The 14,173-nt window shown below is 45.5% G+C and overlaps 1 protein-coding gene across 1 annotated transcript; it reads right to left on the reverse strand.

Moving 5' to 3' along the window:
- Positions 1–7,176: 7,176 nt before the first annotated feature.
- LOC134406230 (goannatyrotoxin-Vere1-like) lies at positions 7,177–13,276 on the reverse strand. The gene is made up of 4 exons (XM_063137551.1): positions 13,190–13,276; positions 11,317–11,504; positions 8,855–8,956; positions 7,177–7,726 (listed from the first exon to the last, which is right to left on the reverse strand). Exons 2-4 carry the CDS (start codon positions 11,502–11,504, stop codon positions 7,702–7,704), a joined length of 315 nt encoding a protein of 104 aa, XP_062993621.1. The 5' UTR covers positions 13,190–13,276; the 3' UTR covers positions 7,177–7,701.
- Between the last annotated feature and the right edge of the window lie 897 nt (positions 13,277–14,173).

Here is a 14,173-nt window from a genome sequence, read left to right on the forward strand (position 1 = left end):
GTTGCCTGCTTTATAAACTGAAGCAGCCTCCCAGGATTATTGCCCTGTCCTGGGTGTTTCATTCAATCTACAGCAGGAAGCAGGCATAAGGGAGTCCCAGCTGCTCCAGTCCTCTTCCACTCCTTCTCAGGAATTTCACTGACAAAGACACTCAGAATTTTGGGGTGGGGGGACAGTGGAGTCTGCAGCAATGGACATCCACAGGACTCTGATCTCCCTGGAACAGAAAAGCATGATAGGCCTGGGTTTTCCATTTGTGGTTGCTTACTTTTACAGCACAATCCTTGGAATGTTTACTGAGAAGTAAGTCCCATGATATTCAATGGAGCTTACTCCCAAGTTAGCATGATAGAAACAGTTAAAAAGCAGCAATAGCTTTCATCAATAATGTTTCATGTTACTAATGAAAAGACCATTGTAGCTTTTGTGCCTGGTCTCCCAAATCTCATTTGTTTTGGACATGCAACAGAATGAAGTGCCTGCATTTGGCAGAGGTAGACTGGGCTGTGGTACATCAGGCTGCAGATAGGAAAGGCCACTTTTAAAAGCTCCCCCATGAGTAGAAAACTAGACACGTCTCTGATGCTTTTTCTAGTTGCATAGTAGTGTGTTACCTAGAACAGCTTTCATGAAGGGGACAGTTTCTGATTGTTCCAATCATCACAACGAACACGTATCAGCACTGTGGTTCAGAATAGTGGAGGCAACCGAGACGTGAATCTCCAGAAAACATACGATATTAGCTAAATTAATACACAGCAGATTCGTAACTCATTGGCATAAATATTGCCAGAGGAAGGTATAACTTACCTCATAAACGCTCACTGAGACAGGAACCTCCAGAAAATGTATGAAAGAACTGACTTCTTGATCCTAACAAATCTTGGCTAAATTAAGACCGAGCAGGTTCGCAACTCCAAAATATTGCCAGAGAAAGGTAAAACTTACTTCATATCCTGATCTGCGGCAAGCAGCAAGGTTTGGGCCACTCTTTGGGGCTGGACTTTCGCCAAGGCGCAGATAGCCCTCTTCACCGTCCTCTTTATTTCATCCACTGTGCTGCTGCTGTGGACGGTGATCATTCTGGACATGAGATGGTTTGTCTAAGCAGCCATTCCAATGAGAGAGAGAATTGCATTGAGAAGACCACAAACCCCTTGAGGAGGTAAACTTTAAAATGACACCTCTGTCCCAGCCCTATGCCCAGGAGCTTCCAGCTCCCTCTTTCTACATGTATGCACAGCACCATCCCCTGGGACTGGGTGCCCTCCACAGTAGAAGAGACTAAACATTTGAAACTGGCTCTCTAGCCGAAGGGTGTGAAAGAGGAACTTGAGCCACGCCTTACCCAGAATGAGAGTTCTCTGCCCCTCTTCTTTATGGCCACACGGAGCATCTCTGCCCACCCTGGCGGCATTTCTGGCCCCTGCTGGAGCATTCTGTGCAGCAGGACGAACAGAAAAGGAACCAGCTTGAGGTCAGGGAGGTGGTCTGTAATGATCTGTGGAGAGAAAGGCAGAACATTTTTATTGAAAAACAAAATAACACCTGGGGCCCCTGAGAACGCTCTGAATCCAGCCACGTATTCCAGGGAAGAAGAAGGGTCCTCCCATCCTTAGGTGCCCCTGCAGTTGACTCTCATCCACCGAATCAGAGGGAAAGGGTTTCTCATGGTTTGGATGAGTCCCAGAATGAGCAAGACACACATTGCTTATGTCTAACACCAGTCTCGGTGTGTTCCCTGCACTCCGCTTCTCCGCTAGGCAGGGTGACGGAGATTCTCGAAAGCTCCACTCCCCCATTTGGTTGGACACCTGCACTGAAGCCTGGGACTTTTGGATATGTGGTGGTTTGTGCACTACAGATCCCTTGTGGTTCAATAAGGCTGATACTCTTTCAGCCCCCACATCTTGTGTCTTGTCTTGGGATGGTTGTCGTGGGAAGTTTGGAAGCTTGTTGGGTTTCTCCACAGAGCCGGCATGGTTGGCATTTACTTTTTCCTGGAAATCTGGAACTTAACTGGGTTAGTTTTCGCTAGAACTGCCATTTCCTGGAGATCCCCAGTGTGGTGCCCGTGGACACTTGCACACATTTCAGCTGTAAATCGTGCAAATCTTACAGTCAAAATTTGTGGGAAATTATGCAAACTTGGGGGGGGGGTGTATTTTGTGTAAAGGGTTTTTTACGCAAATACTAAATATATAATAAGTTACAGAAACCGCCAGCTCCTTGTGCACCGAGTTGATCAGAGTCCTGAGGGCCGAGCCGACTGAGCTCATTGAACTCCACCCCCCAAGTGGATGCCTCCGACATCCCTCATAGCTCTCTGTACCCTGGAGGTATGGGTGCAAGCCCTCTTTGGCTCCAAGCTAATCTCCTTTACTTGAGGAAGGAAAGTGTTTCATACCAGAGCTGTTTCCGCAAAAGTGATGATGGGCAGCCAGGTCTCCTCCTCCATCTTTTCCAGAAATTCCCTGCTGTCGGTCTCTGTGCAAGAAAGGAAGCCAAGGTTACCTAGGGAGGTTGTGGGTTCCATTGGGACGTTGTGAGCTCAGAGGTGGCAGAAAGAGCCAATTCTTCCAGTCATAAGACAGAACACGTCTCAACACAGTGGTTCAGAAAAGAGTGTGGGGAATATTGTAACCGTGTCTGTACGTTACTGGAAGGGGGCAGTGTTGTAGCTAGAGAACGTAAGCTAACATGATTAAGGAAAATAATAAATACATTAATTCACTTATAAAAATAAATTGTTAGGGGGCTAAAATGCCAAGAGGAGAGGTAGAAATGAAAAGTACATTTTATTGTTTATCATTGCATTCTAATTTATATCCTTATTGTGTTTTTCCTTTCTTTTGTAATTGAGTTCTATACTGCAATAATAAAAGGAGAAAGAAATATATTAATGTTCAATTTGTATTTATTTATTTATTACATTTTTATACCACCCAATAGCCGAAGCTCTCTGTAGTCAATACTTCAATATTAGTGATTTACAGAGCATACCTATGGTCCCCAGGAGAGAATCCCAGGAACTATAGGATGGTGTAGATTTCCCCCCTCCCCCTCCACCAAAGCCATGGACACATCTACAATCTCCCACCCTTCCCAACTGAGAGGTCCATCTAGCATAAAATGATTTTTAAGATGGGATGGAAATCCTGGAGCGCCACAGAATCAATCGGCCTGCCTGTTGTGATGTCATGAGTCCAGAATGGGCTCTGAGGTAAGGTTTAGGTGACCCAGAAAAACTTTTATTCCAGAGTCACAAAGGTTTCCTTACAATAGGGTGACCATATGAAAAGGAGGACAGGGCTCTTGTATCTTTAACAGTTGTATTGAAAAGGAAATTCCAGCAGGTGTCATACGTATATATGGGGAACCTGGTGAGATTTCCTCTTCATAACAACACTTAAAGCTGCAGGTACCCTGCCCTCTTTTAAATCTGGTCACTCTAGCATAGCTCCTGCACCTTTAACTGTTGTGATGAAGACAGAATTTCATCAGGTTCTCCATATATACAAATGACATCTGCTGAAATTCCCTTTTCTATGCAACTGTTAAAGATACAGCAGCCCTGTCCTCCTTTTCATATGGTCACCCTACCTTACAAGGATCAGTCCAACAGTGGAGAAAATTACCAAAATGTCTTATCATTTCTCAGCCATAGTGGCAGAGTGAGCAATCCTGTGGCTCCTACACAGTGTCGGATTCCTGGATCTGAGGTTGGAGACAGCACTCCAACCTCCAATCTGGGATTCCATGCTCCCCTTCTCCTCATAGCCAGTGTGGAGAGCACTGTGCCAACTGTCTCTCAGAGGTCACAAAGACAACTTCGGAGAGAAAGTAAAGGAGGCATTCTGTGGGCAGGGAGGGTAGGGCATTAGGGAAACTTGTTTGTGTAGTATCCCTGGGACTCTCTAGCCTTCTTCCCTCCCCAGCTAGACAGGCGAAAAAGCCCATCTAGCGAAAATGCAGAGTGGGGAGGCAAAGATGGCCTCTGGTGCTCCACCTGCTCTGCATTGGATGCCCATAAACCTCCCATGAATGGCCTCTATTCCTCTTCACTGTTGCACTAATATTCTCCTCTTTCTCTGCCTGCATACTGAACTAGAAATGCTCCAGAAAAGCAGTGTTCAGCAAATTGTTTCTCTTTAGTTGGGTGGTTTTTTTTGCTAAGAATGACAACAGAGTTCAGAATAATGTATAAAATAATTATTGGGGGGAAATCAATCTTTGACTTACATATCTAGTATTAATCCCTAGAGATCAATTTAACAGTCCTTTAAATTTGTTTACTCTCCCTACTCAACTGTCTTGGAACTCTCCCCTCCCCCACCAACTGCCTTGGGGTCTTCGCCCCTCCCTTGGGAAGGCGGGCTCTGTTCAAATCCCAGCTCCTGCATTGGGTTACAGAGTTCACTATTTCAAATATTACACTGAGCTTACGTCCAGGGAAAAGTCTGGCTTATGCCAGGAAAGAAGTGAACAGCGAGGGGAATTGGTGTTGCCCAGGGAACCGAGACCAGTTAGCCTGGATTGTGCCCTTGGGAGCCCCATAGAAGAGGAAATTCTATCAGGTGTTCTTTTCTCACTACCACAATCTTGTAATGACAAAGCCCACACCTGGTGAAATTTCTCCTCATTGGCAACTCATAAAGGTACAGAGCCTCTCCCAAGGGTTCCACTTCATGCTTTTAAAGCAGGGGTGTGGAACCCCAGTCTTGGGGGTCAAATCTGGCTCTCCAGGGTTCTTTTGGTGGTGTCCTAGCTTTTGTGCAGTCTCCCCCATTCTGAAAGGTTAAAATCCCTCTCCTAAAGCTTAGTTATGGCAGTAGGTTAATATGTTTTGATATTTTGGCCCTCGTCCTTTTGCCTTTGGCCTCACCCACCACTCAAATGTATGCCCTAAGAGCTTCTTCGAAAAGAAATTTAACCCTTGGTCTGAAAGCGGTTCAAAAGTAGGGTGACCATATGAGGAGAACAGGGCTCCTGTATCAGCAGGTGTCATTTGTATGCATGCAGCACCTGGTGAAATTCCCTCTTCATCAAAATAGTTAAAGCTGTAGGAACCCTGCCCTTTAACCAGATACAAAAGAGGGCAGGGCTCCTGCAGCTTAAACTGTTGTGATGAAGAGGGAATTTCACCAGGTGCTGCATGTATTCAAATGACACCTACTGAAATTCTATTTTCTATACCACTGTTAAAGATACAGGAGCCCTGTCCTCCTTTCCATAGGGTCATCCTACTGCATGGAGTCCGCAGGACTGTGTGTATCATCTTGTCCTTTGCCTCAGACAGCACAATGGCTTGGGCTGGCCCTAGTTCTGGGGGTTGACATCTTTACCATCGGCCAACCCCTGCATCCATCTACAACTTCTTCTGCATCTTTCCCTACTATGGAGTAAAGAACCTGGACTATATCATGTGCCATGGGACAAAAGAGATACCCATAAATACATCCATGTATACCTAATACCTTATGTTGTATTTTTGTGAGGGATAATTTTCATAAGCTGCTTTGGGAAACAGCCCTAACTGAGCTGCACGGTATAAATATAGCCAATAAATAAATGGAATTTGGAATTTGCTACCTAAAATATACGAACTTCATGTCATAACGTCAACTCTGTCTCCAGTCTGCCCTTCTATCAATTAAGCTGAGGCAGAAGATGCTGAGGGAAAGCGGTAGAAGCCCCTGGCTGTTCTTCCTGTCTGCCAGCTGATCCCTTCTATTGTGCCATGCAGCCTACCTGGTGCCCCCTAAATTAGCTTGCTACCCACAAGAGCAGTGAAGGGTGCTCTTGCATCACTGTTGAAGGAAGATTCACTGCCACTCCTGTCAGGTTCTGTATGTGGAATGAGCAGGTGCCATCATGTTCTTTGCCTCAGGCAACAATATATCTGGGTCCAGGCTTGACTGTATTTAATCAGTTGGCGAAGTGGTTTCTCAAAGGGATGAACCAGAATTATACTCCCAGTAAAGTGAAGAAAACCTCTGAAGGAAGTGAGAAAGAAGTTCTTGAGTAAGGTGGTGTATGATGTCAGTTTCTAATACTTATATACTTGAAGGGATCTCCGGAAGTAGAGGGGGGGGGGGGACAATTGTCCATATAATTAATATGAAGGTCAGGGCCTAGCCTACCCATGCAGTAGAATTGAGTTGGTATATAATGCTCCCCGATATAAAGAAGACTATCTGAAAACAGAAAACAGGCACAAAAGACAGAGGGCTGAACTAGACGCGTTCTCTGTGAAGTGCTATTTTTCTGCTGATTGGCATTTTGGCCAGTGGCATAGCTAGGTAATTTTAGAGCCTAGACTTAATGGTCTTATCGGCACCCATTCAGATGGCCATGTGTATTACTTCAGTTGTGAAACGCACACTTAAGATTTCTCTTCCTCCTCCTGTTATTCCATATTTACAACTGCTTCTACATTCATGTTACTCACTTAAATGATAGCATTTGTGACAAGTTTGCTTTTGCTACTCTACTGCCCTCACCACCTGTCACTGAGCTCCATCACACCGTCACTTCTCCTTCCTCCTCCAGTTCATTGGTTGTGGTACTTTGATGGGCTACATTTCAAATTACCCCCTCACTCTGGCTTTGTTGTCTAGCAATTACTTTTTAGATTTTATCTGGGCTGCATTGCTGAGGGCAATGAGGTGGTGGGGGGGTTGCGGTTGGAGCACCAAAAAGTCCATTCAACCAACTAACAAGTCCCTAGACGACCAGTCCCTAACCAGTCCCTAGACTGACTGTGCTGGAGGAGAACCACCCCGCCTTAATCCAGACTTTCCCCACACCAAAATAAAACACAACCGGCGAGGGGTGAGATTGCGCCGCAAATCCACATACCAGGAATGGTGAGTGTGCAATAAATCATTGTTGTGATGGAGCTCACTGTCTGGGTGAATACTTGGGCCCTCCCTAGCTGCACAGTTCATTCTGGCAGTCTGAAAGGTTACTGCTTCCCAATTTACAATGTACAACAGTTTACAGTTACTGCTCCCCTATTTACATTTTATAACAGTTTACAAGTTACTGCTTCAGTTCTATGGTCCATTTGGATCACTGCTTTTGTCCTTTCAATTCTCAACACCCACAAAGTGTACCACTTGAGATGGGTTAAAAAAAATTAAAAAACGGAAACTTTGCAGCAGTCTTCTCCATTAAATTTGCTTTTTATTGTGGATGCAGAGAGAATTCATTGAAAACACATACATTTACACATACGCTCACTCATGCTCACACACATGCACGCACACACATAAAATGATGTATAAACAAAGATTGGCTCGGAGTGGGCATAGTGGGGTCTTGCACTGGTGAGTCAACACAGACGTCACTACAAATACAACCTAGGCCACCACCAAAGACACACACACACACACACCCCACCTTGCCCCAGGTGCAAAGATCTTCTGCTGTGCCCTCTCTGCTGGCTTGCAGGAAGAAAGAGGCCTGGCCTTGTTGTAATGCTATTGCAGGGGGCGGGGGGGACGGACACCCCAGAGAAATTCTTTCAAGCCTCAGTACCCAAGAGAAAATGGTGGAGGGGAAAGGACAGGCTCAGTTTAAAGAAAAGGTTCAGCCCTTCAAGGCTTGATTTTTTAAAAAATGCAAAATGACACAACAGGATTGGAACGTTTAAAAAGAGGCAACCGGTGGACCATCGAGGAAGGAGCGGGACGGTCATCACCACATGTAGGAATCATCAAACCTACAGGAAACAAAGAGAATCATGTAATCATAGAGCTGGAGGAAAACGCAAAAGCCACCATCTGCTCGAAATCCAAGCCCCAAAGATAAGATCTTCCACCACCCCACACAACCCAGAGCATTGGCACATAACAAAAGGAGAGTGATGTAAATAATGGTTTCTAGCAATGATATATTTTCTTATGCCTTTTAAGTTGTTATTCTTGGGCCTCTGGGCTAGGGTGGGCTCCTGAATAAATGCCATAAAATGCAAACACAGCCTAGCATAAGATTACTCAAGAAAAGCCCCAACTCTTTATTGCATATTTCCCAGGACTATCCTATGCATGTCTACAGTTCAGCTTGGGGAAATCAAATGCCTCTAGATATATGCAGAATGCTATTTCCCTGTTGATCAGTAATCTCGCAGCTCTCAGGCTAGAAGGCATTGCTTCCGAATCACATGGGATGGTTTCTAATCTCTTTTGTTTTTATGTATTAGGCACTGGGGAGGCCTTTCCTCAACCCAGGAGGCTACATAAAGAAAGAAAATGTGTCTCTGATCATGTACAGAATGTCCTTCCTTTCCACTTAAGGATGGTGCTGGTGGTTAGGAATTCCTCCAGGTTAGAAAATGTGGCTTCTGGGAAATTTTTTTGGTAAAACTGAGCTGAAATTTCTGAGAAGATATTAGTTTCGGGGAGTGGGGGAACTGTGAGATGTTTCTTTTCTTCTCAAGTCCCTAGAAAAAGAAGACCGCTTTGCAGACTTTTCCCACATGTTTTCCACAATTTTGGGTGGTTGCTGGCATTCACCCTCCCTTGCAGCCTGCCCACTGAATGCCTTACAACAATGCTGGGTTTGGGGCATTGTGGAGGATGCAAAATGGTGGCCAGACTGCCAGCAGAGCTGTTGCTGCCACCTATGGCAACAGCAAAAAAAGACAAACAGCTTTGGGGGGGGGGGGAGTAAGATGTTATAATACTGCCACTTCTAATGGCAAGCCCTACTCTTTCCCCCTAGAGAAATTCTGTATAAAGGTCCCACCTGTGAGGTTTGCCCACAAATTTCAAAAGGCAATTTGCATGCAGCTCTCTAGCTGGTATTTTGCACTATATAAATTACTATGTCCAGCTCTGCTTGGACTCACCGTGATCTGCCATTGTGGTCGCTGTTGCTGCTGCTGCTGCTGCTGCTATCTCCAAAAATAAGATCTGACATCAAGGCCTCTGGGCTGGATCTTTTGCCATATCTTGTGGTAAAAAAAAAGAAATGAGTTGATAACTTAGCCAGTAATATCCGATTTGCTCCTTGGAGAAAGCAAAAGGTTGCCCAGGCCTTTATTTCTCTTCCCACCCACCCTGCCACCTCTGATTTCAGTAGCTTCAAGCCAGGATTCCCACAAAGAATTCATGGTTTAGTCATGGAACAGATTAACTAAGGAAAACAAAAGAATGAGCATGTGCAGATTGAATCCCTTACTACTAACCACCACCCACTTCTACACATTTGGGATTAGGAGCAAGGACTTTTAGATATGAACTTCAATTCGACCTTAGCCCCAGTACTTTTCATTTAATATACTAAGGACTGGCCAAAACATATTTGGGAACATAACTCAAGTTCAAAACCTGAGTGTGCAAGCAATTCCAGGGGACTTGTCTGAATTTGAACTACAGCCAAGCTGAAACTTTTCAGAAGACATTTTTCTTTTTGTCACCATCACCCCTCCCCCTAAGGAAAGCCACTTTGCAGAATAGTCTCCAAATTTTATCCACTATTTATTTTTGGCCACCAGTCATACAAAATGGCAGTCAAAATGGCAATACAACTGTAGCTCCCACCACTTGAAGCAGTAACAATAACATCAAGAAAGATAAACAACCTGTGCTACTGGTAATGGTGAAGTGCCTGACTCTTTAAATATAGAGCTTCAGGGAAAAGCCACGCAGTGGCTGCAAGTTGGTGGCTGCATTGTATAACCAATGCAGCACCACCACACAGCCACCACGGGGCAAAAAAGCCATATAAACAGTCCCCCAGTTAGCCAGGAAAGAACAGATTACCAGCTACAGACTGGTCAAATGAACTCACAGATAGGATACCATATATTTCTGCAGCTCATTTTCAGGAATGCTTACAGAGGTGGACATTTATAACTGGAACCTAGAGGGGTTGGCTTGGAAGGGGGTTTCTTCTAGTGGCTTCTGAAATAACAGATGTGTTACTCTTCCGTGGCTTAACAAAGCTAGCTCCAAACTTACAACTGAGGCAGTGGGGAGTTCAAGAGCGACAAGGTGACATAAGGAACTAAGAGAGGCAAGCCCTTGCTAATGGCCTGGATCTGGTTTCCAATTAGGTTTCTAAGAGACTCTAGCTAATGGGCCCTTCCAGGCAGCCAACACTAATGGAGAAGGTGGCTAATCGGGCATTTTACAGCTGGGTTCTTGGTTCACTTCCTAAAAGGCTGCAGGACTCAGCAGTCTCTGCCAACCAAGAGCTATATTCTGCATACACACAACTGCACACAGAACACAGATGTCCCCAACAAGATAGCGATAGTTTTGAGTAGTTAACTATATTATTATTTTTAAGTATTTAGGCCTCGCTGACTTACGTACTCACTCAATCACAGGTTGGGAGATCTAAGTAATCCCATAACAGATGGAAAGCTAAACAGTGCTATAGACAGGGCTTGCCTACACACACTGTTTAGCTCGTTCTGGTTGTGCAGTGGCACTGCATTGTTTATATGATGCATCCGCCACTGTGCAGCCACATTGGGCTTCTACCCTTGAAACTGCATTTTTTCATGGTATCGGTCTGCTGTGATTTCTTAAGTTGCCCCAAGGTCACCACGTTCTTTCTTCCGTCTGTCAGTGGTGGCTTACTTCGAATTGAGCTGGTGGGCATTCTTGGGGGAGGATCGAAGCACAGGATAGGTCTGGGTAAGCGTGGGAAGGCATGGCCGAACGGTTGCCAACACTGTGGCTTTTCCGGCCAGATAGCCTGCGCTCCTTCCTGCTATCAGAATTTACTGTTCTCACCCCAGTGATGCTGCGGGTTTTGTGGGAACCAAGCAACAAAGCAGCGGTGTAAAGACACCCCCCAGTCCAAACTTGAAGACAGATGTAATATAAAAATAGGAGTTGTAGTGGCTTTGTTCCAGCATCACGACTAAGGACAGACATCCAAACTAGTAAATCAAATATTGTTTCAGCCATCCGTCTTGCTCCTCCTCACCCACATGTTCTATGTGTGTGTTTGTGTGTAGGGAGTCTGCTCTTCTCACTTCATAGGAATGGCTTCTGGTGCTGATGGCTATGTTCTACCTCCAGTATCAGAGGCAGTAAGCCTATATTCACAAGTTGGTTGTGGAACATGGGTGCTGTTGCACAGTGTCCTGCTTGTGGGTCCCTGGTTGACAGCTGGTTGGCCACTGTAGAACAAGAGTGATGGACTAGGTGGACTCTTGATCTGATTCAGCATGGCTTTTATGTTGCATGTGTAAATCAGAACCAGCCTGTGCATGTATTCACTCAGCACACAGAAGCATTCAGAAAAGCATCATTACCCACCCACCCCAAAACCCACTTGCATGCCCCCACACACCTCTGCCTTGTCACCAAGTTAATGTAATGCCGAAGATCCGCAAAGTATTTGGCCATTTCATCATCGGAAGCATTTGGGCCAGGACTTTCTGGCTTTGGAGGGTAGGCATCCACCAAGGTTCCCAGGCAGAACAAGATGCACAGGGTCACGGCGATCACAAGAGGCCAGGGCTTCATACAGGCAACCATCTAGGGGGAAATAGATGAAAGGGGCAAGTAAGTAAAAAGTTGGGTGAACAGCCTTAAGCTGTCAATAGCGCTGTAACAGTGTCCACCGCTTCCAATCCTGCACAGAAGAGCCAATGTTATGTTCACTGTCCTACACATGACCAAATGGGTAAATCTAGCAAGAGTATCAGCTTACTTACTGCCTGGGAAAGAACACACAACCAGACAGTTTGTGTGTGGACAAAACCACCTCAATGCATGTCTCACGGCTGTGAAATGTTTGTTCTGCACCACACTGGGCTCACTGACAACCACCGTAGGGTAGGTCCAATACATCAGGAGGACACAAGGTTGGGGAAGCAGCCAGGCTTTTTGTCCCTTCCAGCATCTGCTAGTACTGCTCCAGGAAACAACATGAAACTGAGCTGCATAGGGTGGGATTGGGGGTGGAGGTGGATATAAAGTGCTGATTCTGAAGGAAGTACACAGATAATGGAGATCTACACTGTTCTACACTATTGCTTTTAAAGTGCTTTAAAGCACTTTGAAAACGTTTTGAGAACTGTATATGCAGTGTGTCCTGGGTTCCAACAGTTGTCAAAACTGTTATAAAGCGCTTTAAAGCTATAGTGTAGATCCCCCCAGGGTGTTTGGATTATATGCAAGAAGCCCTGATTCAAATCCCAATTGGCCATGTGCTCACTAGAGATTTTGTCTGGGCCACATTTTCCTGTACAGCATTTGGGAGACAGCAAAGTTCCTTTTCCCATGGAGCAATCCCATATGGAACAGGAAGAGAAATCCATGCTGTGGCAATCAACACAGCCTGTTGGACTAAAAAGAGCTGAAGATCCCTTACAAGGTCTGGAAAAGCTTTTTACCAGAACCTGTGGACCACATGCAGCCCACCCACCAGGCCTTAACTGTGACCCCTCTGCCCCATTCCATGAAAAATGGAGGAAAAAAACACCCCACGGATTTATTCATACAGAGTGTTTTTCCCTGCAGCTGCTAGCAGCAATCTGCATCAGGGCCACTAGTGGAGAGGGTGGAGGCATACACACACACAAACACATGAATGCCAAGACTTAACCCTAAGACGTATGCAGAAATTATAAAAGGTTAGTGCCTCTGAGCATATTTAAAGTACCTATGTCTCACAGCCGAACTAGACATGATGGCAGCAGTTCAGCGTTTAAAACTGATTTGCCCCAATAATCATGAAGGAAAGTGATGTGGGGATCAGATTTTAAAAGCAAAAAGGGACATACTTGTAACGGGAGAGGAACTAAATCTTCCTACCCGGGCTCTTTCTTGGCTTACCTCCCGCTACCTCCTCTGCTCAAGGGCTTTCTTTTAGGGCGAAAACTGCCTGGAAAGGAGGGGCTGCAGGGAGCTAAACCGTGGCAGAGGAGGGTTCTGCGCCTGTACATCCCCTTTGCTTTTAAAATCGGATCCCCCGCCCTCTCATTTCGACGCAATTCAACAAGGAACTGCCCCTCAACGCACAGAACCACTGCGATTGTGTTCCGCTTGGCCCGCCTCAGTAAGCACAAACTGGCCACCGATTTTAGAAATGGGGCATTGCTTCAGCCTGTCTCTTTTCCCCCAGTCCCTGCAACTTTTTGGAGGGGAAAAGAAGCACAGCAGCAAAGCAAAGGCACACTATTCCCCAGATTTTCTCCGACCCTGTTCCAGCTACTCACTGTGAAAAGGAGGTAGAAGGCTCAAAGCTGGGTAAAACCGTCGGCAGGACTCTCAGCCAGCCCTCTGTGATCTTCAAGTTGCTTCTTGCTGATGCCTGTGTTAAATAGCTCTCTCAACCCAGATTTTATATCCTTGGTAGGTGGGTAAATTAAGGAGGGGGAGAGGCTCCTCCCCTCCTTTCCACCTCCCTCTCTCCCCACTCACTCACCCACCCATCATTTGTTGATCAATCCAATTCTCTATCAGTCTTGATTACCTCTCTAAGGAAACTCCATCACCCAAACTAAGGGAGCAGAAGGGAAAACAGGATGAACCCAGGGGGCAAAATAGAAAGATACAAGAAATTTGATCTTGAGAACAAGTTCTTCAGAGGCTTAAAAAGAACTGGGACTTTTGGTGATCATGAAGGGCCTCACAGATGATAGAGGATTTCTACGTTCAGAAGGCATTGTGGTGGAGAGTGAAAACATATACTCTCAAAGCATAAGAATCACCCACTCAGGTTGATCAGCTGCAGGTTTATGATAAACAACAAGAAGTCTTCATTCTTACAGTGGCAGAAGTAACTTGCCAGTCTCACTGTAACGGGCACAAACACATTAAAGGGCTTGGAAGTACAGATTTAGGGTTAAAGGCAAATATTCCATTGCCATGATAACCAGAAGTGAAACTTTAATTTTCTGAAGGGGTAGCTGTGTTAGTATGTTGTAGCAAAAGGAAAAGAGTCTTGGAACACCTTAAAGACTAACAAATGTATTATTCTGGTGTAAGCATTCATGGACAAACAGATAATTTTCTTATGACCAGTGGCTCTGCCAGGTTTGCAGAGGAGAGTGTGTTCCTTTCCCATGTGTTGCTCCCACAACTGCTGGCCACTTTCTGCCCCCTTCCCTATTTTCACCACTGCTGTCCTACTTTTGCCTCCACACATCCCGGCTCTCCGTCTCCCCCTCCCGCAGCAAGCTGGTCACTCTGCTCTCCTA

The sequence above is a fragment of the Elgaria multicarinata genome, chromosome 11, assembly GCF_023053635.1.
Source record: "Elgaria multicarinata webbii isolate HBS135686 ecotype San Diego chromosome 11, rElgMul1.1.pri, whole genome shotgun sequence".
In the NCBI taxonomy this organism is placed as follows: Eukaryota; Metazoa; Chordata; class Lepidosauria; order Squamata; family Anguidae; genus Elgaria; species Elgaria multicarinata.

Excerpts from the sequence above, each read along its gene's own strand:
- LOC134406230 (XM_063137551.1), bottom strand. The coding sequence starts at position 11,504 with ATGGTTGCCTGTATGAAGCCCTGGCCTCTTGTGATCGCCGTGACCCTG. Across the intron at positions 8,957-11,316 it reads AACTTGGTGACAAGGCAGAG|ATATGGCAAAAGATCCAGCC; the intron begins GTGTGTGGGGGC and ends TTTTACCACAAG. Across the intron at positions 7,727-8,854 it reads GACCACAATGGCAGATCACG|GTTTGATGATTCCTACATGT; the intron begins GTGAGTCCAAGC and ends TGTTTCCTGTAG.